General features: G+C 39.4%; 1 protein-coding gene across 1 annotated transcript; it reads right to left on the bottom strand.

Moving 5' to 3' along the window:
- Positions 1 to 1,931: 1,931 nt before the first annotated feature.
- On the bottom strand, positions 1,932 to 5,675 carry LOC105272940 (zinc finger FYVE domain-containing protein 9-like; the record flags this gene model as incomplete). Its single annotated transcript, XM_011315173.1, has 2 exons — positions 1,932 to 3,107; positions 4,408 to 5,675. Coding segments are annotated over 2 exons (1,424 nt in total), but the record flags the coding sequence as incomplete, so codon positions are not given.
- Positions 5,676 to 9,543: the final 3,868 nt, after the last annotated feature.

Below are 9,543 nucleotides of genomic sequence, written 5' to 3'. Positions count from 1 at the left end.
TCGCATCGGAATGCGGCCTCAAGGATTATCGATCGGCGATAATCCGAGGAATAACCGAAATATTATTTTCGCCCGGGAAATCGATAATTTCCCGGAATCGGGCCCTTGACGCGGGAGTGCGAGCGAGAGAAAGAGAGCGAGAGAGACGCACGATGCCTCGCTGCCCGGTTAGCAGCGAGGAGAAGTTCCCCAACATAAATCTAACTTCCCTTAAAATTCCATAACTCGGAATCCGCTCGGCAGATTCCGGAAAACCCTGAACCATCTGGCTCGGGACATTCTCCCCCACAACCCCACAAAATTTTAGGCGTAAGGACGCATAATTAGTCCCCTTAAAACAATTAATAATCACGAGGAAATTTAACATGTGATTCCCCACCTGTTGCGCATAACCGCTCGTGGGCTGCCTCGATGGCACCACGAGGGAGAACCACTGGCCTGGTTCGTTGGCCGTGGACAATTTCCCTCATAACTCCCATAAAACTACCCTCAAAGCCCCACAATTCACGCCAATGACCTCCCAACCGCACTGGGGGATAATGTACGCCGAAATTATTCGGAAAATCCTCTCCAAAACCACCCAAAAGTTGGGGGACACAACCGACGCCATTTCCATGGCTCGGAAAAATCCCTGACCCCCAATAACTCATTGGGGAGCCGCCAAAAAGGGGAAAATATTTAACTATAATTCTGAGAACTCACGATGGATTTTCTCGCTGCCCTTCTCTTTCGTTTTTGGACCATCCTGGTGGCAGCTAATTGTCCTGGTGTCCTCGGGATGGTGCACTATCACGTCTCACTACTCACTCACGTGCGTTTTCTCTCGCAGCTAATGCGCAACTGATTTTCGGAGGTCAGTGTCGCGTTGCGCTGACCCCCCTAATCACGCCTACCAATCGATCGGGAGTCGATTGGTGGATCCCTCTACCTTATTCTAGGTCAAGCCCTTCGCGGGGGAATTAATTCAAATTTGAATTAATTCTCCAACCCTAAAATTTCCCTATCGCCCTTGTTTCTCTTTCCGGATCGGTTCTCCGGGGTTCTCGTGACTAAAAGACCCTTACCCTTAATTGCTAAACCTAATTTTATTTTCCTAACACTTAATAAAATTGGCAATCCGCCGGGATAACGACTGATTTATCCCGAGCGGTCTTCCACCCGTATCCAGTCTTGGCAATTCGTAGGGGTAGTGACTGAATCTACCCCGTACGACCTTCCACCCGTAGTCAGTCTTTGGCAATCCGACGGGGTTGTCAATATTTTCACCCCGTACGGCCTTCCACCCGTACCAATTAATCCCTAGAACCCTTTTCCATAGAGCGCCGGCTTTTTAGCCGGACCTACCCGACCCGGAGGGCTTACTTTATTCTCTAAAACTTCCTCTACCCCCTAACCTATTCTAAACCACCCCGAGAGGGGGGAAATCCTAGTTTTCCCTAAACCTAGCCTACGTCCCTACTGCCTCTCTCTCTCTCCATTTTTGGATTTTTATTGGGGATCCTAACGGGCATCCCCGATGCTCGTTACACCCTATTTCTCGCAGCAACACCGGCTAATGGAGAGCCCTTTTCGATTCTCGAATGATCTAATTCCCAGGTTAAAGTCGCTGGAAAAACCCCGCGAATGTTCAATGTTAAGCGAGAAATCTGTCCTCACGAGGAAGAAAAAAATCCTGTTTCTGACAAAGCCGATATCTCGGTCCCCGTTTAGGATGGGACCCAAAATTTGGAAAATTTGTCCAATCCCAATGGAATGGATGGCCAAAGCACGGTAATAATAATTATGCCAACGGATTTTATTTCGAGTCTCTCCTTAAGGTGGGGGGTGGGGGGGATAATGGGCAGTTTACAGTGAGACAACAACGTCACATCTCCCACTATAATAATGCATGTGACTGAAGAATTGATAGACATAAGAATAAAGACTTCTAGCTACTTGTAATGGTATATTTACAATTTATTCATTAAATGTATATACATTATATGTGGGTATTAACTATGATTTATGCTTATAATTCATATTACTAGGACTGTTATTGAAGTTAATAAAAATTGATTCAGATTCTTAAAAGAAATAATAAGTAATGACCATTCGGAGAGGAAAAATATGGTGGAGTTGAAGTGATTAAGCCCTCGATGAAAAAAAAACTTCCCATGCCATTCATAGACGTATAAAGAAAACTGAATCGGTTATTTCTAACCCTCTCAATGATTCAGGCGAAACATACAAATAGTAGAGCACTCCCTATATTTTCATTTCTGAAAAACTCAACCACAGTATCAGTCCATTCCCGCTAATGACAACTCCCGGATGATGGTTTTAATTATTTCCTTTATCTCGTACAAACAATAAACTACACAAAATTAGAACTCCGTTCCATCTTTTTAGATTTATAAAAACATTGCTATATATCTGTTATAACATTACGTGTATATCTTGATATTTCCTCTGTACACCTCAACATTAATATTTTCAGTAGTTTTCTAAATTCTCCTATATAACTCTTGGATTGAAAGAAACAAAAACTTTTATGTACATACAAAACTTACAATTTTCATTATAAAGCTTCATGTACGATAACGTATCATTTCGATTGAGATGTAAATAAAACAAACCTATACTTCACGATGTATTTTCATTTAATATGAATGCTCATTTTTGAGCTTTAAAATATAACAATTACTAAATTACACATCTTCAAAGAATGAAATTTCATATTAAAACATCTCTAAAATGAATTCTAGAAAGTTTGCCATTTTTACTTCATAGATGGTCATATCCACTACTTAAGATTGCTAATAATATCTTTGTATAATAATTTTTGTAATCCATTATCGTTCCTCATAGCTGATATTTTGGTTGCAGTAAGCCATTCAAATGGCTCATACTGTAATTTCCGTTAAATTAGACTAAATTGGATTTAGTACAATAAAAGATCGAGGAAAATATTCTTAATCATCCAGCACATGGAATATTAGTTCGAGCACTGTATTAGTGTCCTGGCTGCTTTGTGCTGATTTATGAAGAATTTGAATGAGCTCATTATCCAAACTGTTCATGTAAATAGGTGGTAAACGACTACCTTCGCTTCCTGCCTCATAGCCAACCTGTTTAACATCGAAAAAAAAACATCAAATGAGAATTAAAAAAAAGGCTACAGATACGTAATGACGCATATATTGCACGACCTCAAGGATCATTGTGATTGATTTTGTAATTCTAAAATGACAATTTTTTAATATTTTTACGTGCGGCGAATACGAATTCTTTCTCATGCACTGTATACGGTTTTTCAATGAATCACTATCGGAACAAAACATCTGAGGATGTCAACATTTGTGTAAAATTATTGGAAATTCTTGATATTACATAGAAAATTCGATTTATTTTTTCTTCAGTCCGCTGGAAAACTATGAAATTTTATCGTCTGACCTTTAACAGTTCTCTCATAGAAGAATATACTGACCATACTGATTGTTGAATATAGGTCAATCTGTGATAATTGCTATCCGAAGAATCGGTCGGGATAACTTTCTTGGAATTTCCACAAAAATTAACGAGGCAAAAAGAAGAATTTCATGCAAATAGAACATAGCAAGACAGTATAAGAAAACTGACTGTAAAGATAGTACTCCCGATGCATCATGCGTCAAGTTAGAGAACTGATGACTTTGATTAGCGCGGTAGTCTGGCTCGACAATATTGCACAACGGCTTGCACACCTGTGTGATCCGTTTCCATGTGTGTGTTGTGTTTCTGTAATGAGATCTCACTTAACCTGAGTAGCCTTGTTCCCACATCGATTAATTTCACACTTAATTAATTAATTTCAACATTTAGAGCCCATGAATTAAAATTTTTCAGCGCGCCTAATATTCGCCTAAAGACTCAATGATGATGATCGAAAAATAAGAAAATTAATAGCTATTGTTCGGGCCCATCCACACTGGAGTCATTTTCGCATTAAAATCTATCTGTATTGCAATTTTCAAAAAAATCTCATCACTGCTCCGATATACGGGAGTACTACCTAAAGTAAGTTGATAGCTACTCGCTGTTTGTTCAGAACTAATCGAATTTTCAGCAACTGTCAAATTTTTCTCTACACTTCGGAAAAAAGCGTCGATCAAGTATTTAAGCCTTGGACCGTCATTTAACTTTTTCCCCCCTAATTTGGGTATGACTCAAATGACTCGAGCCAATAGCGTCCCGTCTTGATCAAAGTATGAACACACTTGAATATACTTTTCATATTTTATCGGATTGGCAATTTTGTGAATAGATTGATACAAGAATCAGGTCGGTTACTAACAAAAACAAATACAGGATTAATCAACGCTTTTTTTCTAAGAAAAAGACACATAATAAAAGATTGATGATTATCATATTATCAATTTGACAACATACATTATCGGGGTGAATGGTAGCTCTAACCGCCAATTTAGTCAGACCAGCCGCTGCCAGAAGATCAAGCAGCTTCACCAATGCTGCGCACGTAGCCTGCGCTATGCTTTCCGATAATTTATTTAAATCGACAGGATCGTGGACACCATTGGGATGATCATCAGATTTAATAATAAATACTTCTGTCCAGCGTATAAATCTACTCGTACCCATCCAATCGTTTCCATTATGAACTCGTATTGACGGTATACCATCCATAGGGCGATTATCAATTGGACTTTTCAATCCTTGATTGAATTGAACGTCGTTGTCAACCCACCTAATGTTAACGGTCTCATCAGGCTCAGATACTCCCTGGTGTCCGCATTCAATTTTAAAGTCTTGCATATTTTTGAGAGCCGCTTTGAGCGCCTCCATTTTTTCAGGCATTATCTGAACCATTAAACCATCCTCAACAATGCTCGATTTTGCTGACAGTCCCATTGATGATTTGAGCGCCCCATTTATCACAACAAAACTGGCTCCGGTGACTTTGCGGGGCTTATTATGAATATTAATAGCTTGTGTTTGGTAGATACTCTCATCCCCTGTGTTCGTTTGTATACAAACTAGATGTGAATCGACATGGATGGAAAAATTTGCGGCAAATGCTAAAACATGATCATTGGAATTGTTGAGTCCTTTGATTACTTGATCGTAACGATTGCGAGGGAGTAGAACATCTGTTGTACGATCCTGCATGTGAATTACCATCCCTCGGACCCCCGGTAAAGTATATGCATAATTCCTAAAATCCGCCAAAACTTTCATGATGGTATGTCCAATTTCAAAGTAAACGGCATTACGAAAACGAACGGATACAAGTGGGCATGGATAGTATCGATACTCAGCACCAAGGCGGAGGACTAATCGGAGAGGAAATATTTTAGCCCATGGTGTCTCCCAACGGTGTACCAGAAGACCGACTAAAAACGGTGATGGAGGTAAGACTATTTTTTGTAAACATTGAAATGTTTGTCGGATAAAAAGGAAGCCTGCATGCTCCCTGGAACCCAATAAAATTCCTTCCTGATGGATTGATACTCCCAGTTCAGTCATCGTATTTCCTTTCACTGCCTCCATGTAAATTTGGTTTATGTGAATCAGAAGATCTTTTGGGAATTGCGTTTCATCAGGAAGTGCCTCAACTAGTAGAATTACTTCGTCCTGGCCGACACACGCCAACCCCCGAGATGTTACATTCCAGCATAGTTTATTTACACAACAAGTTACTGAAAAAAAAATAGAGTTCAATTTAGTTAGTATTGCGAATTGCATTATCTATATTTGGAATTTCAATGGAAAAACTGATGTCGATGATAGGAAATTCTATTATATCTAGTCTATTATATCTTTCGAAATTAAGTGTAATTGATGTAATAAATCCTGTAGTAAAACCAACATCAGAGGAATTTATCAATGAAAGTTGTAGATAATCGGGTTTTATTGTCCCATGTGTATGACTGTAGAACAGACATGAGCAAAGTCGGAACCTTGGGAACCCGATCCATAAAACTCTATTAGATCTATTGTTCGGAATACAATACCTCAATTGCAAGAGCCCCAGAATACCCAGGTAGCACAGCGTACTATTTTGTTTCTGCGAGTACTACGTACCGGTATCGTACCTGCACCTTACTACCATCAGATGGCGACGCACGCTTATATGATAACAATACCCGTATAGTATCAGTACGCCGGTACCGCTCCAAGCTAATATGAAAAATGGCACTTAAAATCCGTACGATACTACTATGACATGCTGGTATCGTACCCATTCACAACAAAAGTATGGCGGGCTTTTATAATGCGGGCACAGTGTTAGTACATCGTACTAAGATCAACCCCATTTGAAATGCACGTATAGCGTACTCGTATAATATTGATGAGATAGGTATGGCCGTGTTATAAGAATACGCCATAAATGGCCATAAATTCAAAATACATGTACGGCGTACGATTACCAGCACAATTAATACTGATGAGATAGGTATGACAGCAGTACGCGCCGTACTGGTTCGGTACTAATGCATGCGTCCCACGGACTAGTATCATACCCATCGAATCAGTACTATATCAGTATGCCACACTACTATTTTCAATTATTATGATGCTAGTACACCGTACCCCTATAAGACTAGTACGGCGTACTGGTATCATACCCATCGCATTAGTATTATATGAGTACAAGTATGGCGAACTTGTACCGTACCCATCGTGCGAGTATTATACGCACTCTACATTTGTTTGAATAGGTATGATACTAGTGTACCGTACTCGTAGGACATTAGTACGGCGTACTGCTATCGTACTTTCATGATAATAACGCGATATTTATCATTCGTGTTCATTCCTATCCATTTTGACTGAGCGATAAATTTCCGCAACTGAAAAAAACGTTGCTTTTTATATTTAAATTCCTTATTAATGTCCGAAAATGTAATAAATTAAAATAATTATGCTGAAAATAATTTCGGCGGTCTGCGCATTAGTACCGCACTATGATGGCGCTGACGTCACGTCCTTCTTCCCGAGATACTCGGCTGAGCCAGACCTGACAAATAATCTTCTGTGTTTTTTGGTGTTTTGCTCCAAAAGTTTACTTTTTTAGCTTTTTTTTGTGTGTGTGAGCCGAAAATAATTTCTCCCGGGAGCATTTTCCTGCAAATTTTCAATAATTTTCATGCTCAATAATAGGATATATAAGTGTTCGAGTGCAGCAACATATTTGGTAGTGTTCCTAGTGTTCATAGTGTTCCCCCAATATCTCTTTTTTTTCATTACAAATTATTTTTAGTCAGTTCGCGTTTTTTCCTCACAAAAAAGTAGTTAGAGCGTAAATTCAGAAATTAACCACCCTCTGTGGTCAATTGAAAGTCTTCAATTTAACCCCAAATTAATGACAATGAGGCAAGTGCAATAAGTATTTATTTACTACATTGAAGACTTAACTGTCTTTCAATTCCTATGACTTGTATCAGATTTAATTGTGTTTTAGTAAAGTTATCCAGATTTCTCAATTTATTATCGTAATAGAACCTTTCGAAATTCACGTTTATTGTTAATTCTCGAAATGTACGATATTATTTATGGGGATTATTAGGTATCATGTTAAAGGTCGTTACTGGTTAAAAACAATTTTGAAAAACAGTATTTCCGCTTAAATGAAATCCATAATAACATTTGTTATTCTTGCGAATACTCGTGCATTGCATTTTTATACACAAACTCATCGAGTATGTGATACAAAAATATGTGAAAACATGTATAATATTGAAATTTTTCATCATCATTTCGGTGATTATATGCAACTACTTGCTAAGTCGTCAGTACACCCAAAGGGCACAGTCGACTAGTGCAAAAAATGGTAAAAATAATGTCCACCATCGAATAGGGTTACAGTTTTTAGCTGTGCTTTAACGAGGTTTTTCAATACTAAATATGTTGCATCGTTCATCTTTTTAAAAATATGGTTTTTTTTCAATGCATCAAAGTGACGTGGAATCGGACAAAAGACTGTGTGATTTTAGAAATACCTTAGACGCGCCCTAGCAAACTATCATCCACGCTATAGCGTGGATGTAGTGTGTATGTTGCGTGGATGTTGCGTGGATGCAATTTTTGGATGAAAAACAGGTAGAAATCAATGAAAACAGATCAAAGAATCATGTGGGATGAATAACGTGGATTATTTGATGCATTTGGCGATGTTTGCTTGATTATTTTGGGATAAATTATGAAAAATATATAATGGGCAGAAGTGAGCATGAAAACAGCGTTCAGAAAATGTCGAGAGATAGCGGTAGGGTTATATTACCGACCTCGATAACCGAATTGACCGTAGCCGTTTAATCGCGGGCCCCGGAGCACTGTGCATTTGGAAGAAATCTATTTTTTTTATTAACTTTTCAAACTTTTTTCTTCATAAATATGTAGGTGGTAATTTGGCGGAATTTAGGAGAACATTATCAGAATTTAGGAGTAATTAGTTTTCGTTTAATCGATTTTTCTTTTTTGTCAGTAATAATGAGCAGAAGTTATTCTTAAAAAAATCAAAAATAATTTGAATCGATAGAGAATAATTTGGTGGTCATTATAATTAAGGTTTCATAATTTAGGAGTTAAGGCCCGGCCTTCTCGTCGTGGGAAAATTTTGGTGACTTTTACCCCCCCACAGTTTGCGGCAGACTTTGACGCTCCATCTAAAAAATACACGGTCGCTAAGAGAAAAAGGGACAAAAAGGCACACTTTTCCAGAGCCGTCTGGGGCTCCGAAGTGAGGGTGCCAAATTTTTGGGCCCACTTCGAAAAAAGGGTGGGAGGGGGCATGGATGCGAGGGTGACACGGGAGTTTGGATATCGGATGAATCCGTCGGAAAAAAATGAAAGATTGAGAGTGGCATGAGTGTGGCAGGGTAAAATAGGGGGTTGATGGTGCAGTGAGTGCATGTGCAAAAATTAAGGGTTGAGGCTGGGATGAGTGTGGCAGGGTAAAATAGGGGGTGATGGTGGAGTGAGTGCAGGTGGGAAAATGGAGGGTTGAGGCTGGGATGAGTCTGGCCGGATAAAATAGAGGGTTGATGGTCAAATGAGTGTCAGGAAAAACATGAAGGGTTGAAGCTGGGATGAGTGTGGCAGAGTAAAGTAGGGGGTTGATGGTGGAGTAAGTGGCAGAAAAAAAATGAAGGGTTGAAGCTGGGATGAGTGTGGCAAGGTAAAATAGGGGATTAATGGTGGAGTGAGTGCACGGAACAAAATAAAGGGTTGAAGCTGGGATGAGTCTGGCAGGGTCAAATAAGGGGTTGATGATGGAGTGAGTAGGGGGTTGACCCCTATTTTACCCTGCCACACTCATGCCACTCTCAATCCTTCATTTTTTTCCGACGGATTCCTCCGATACCCAAACTTCCATGTCACCCTCGCATCCATGCCCCCTCCCCCTTCTTTACCGTCATGCCCCTATTTGTTTAAAAAATGAATAAAATGGATTTCTCATTCCCACTACTCTTTTATTCCACCCCCTATAAATTCAAATGAAAAATCCTTAATCGTTCAAATTTTTTTCGAAGGGGGCCCGAAAATTTGGCACCCTGACTTCGG

Source organism: Fopius arisanus, unplaced genomic scaffold (assembly GCF_000806365.1).
Source record: "Fopius arisanus strain USDA-PBARC FA_bdor unplaced genomic scaffold, ASM80636v1 scaffold00452, whole genome shotgun sequence".
Taxonomy (NCBI): Eukaryota; Metazoa; Arthropoda; class Insecta; order Hymenoptera; family Braconidae; genus Fopius; species Fopius arisanus.
Note: the sequence above shows the minus strand (reverse complement) of the source record. Positions and strands in the feature narration are given on the sequence as shown.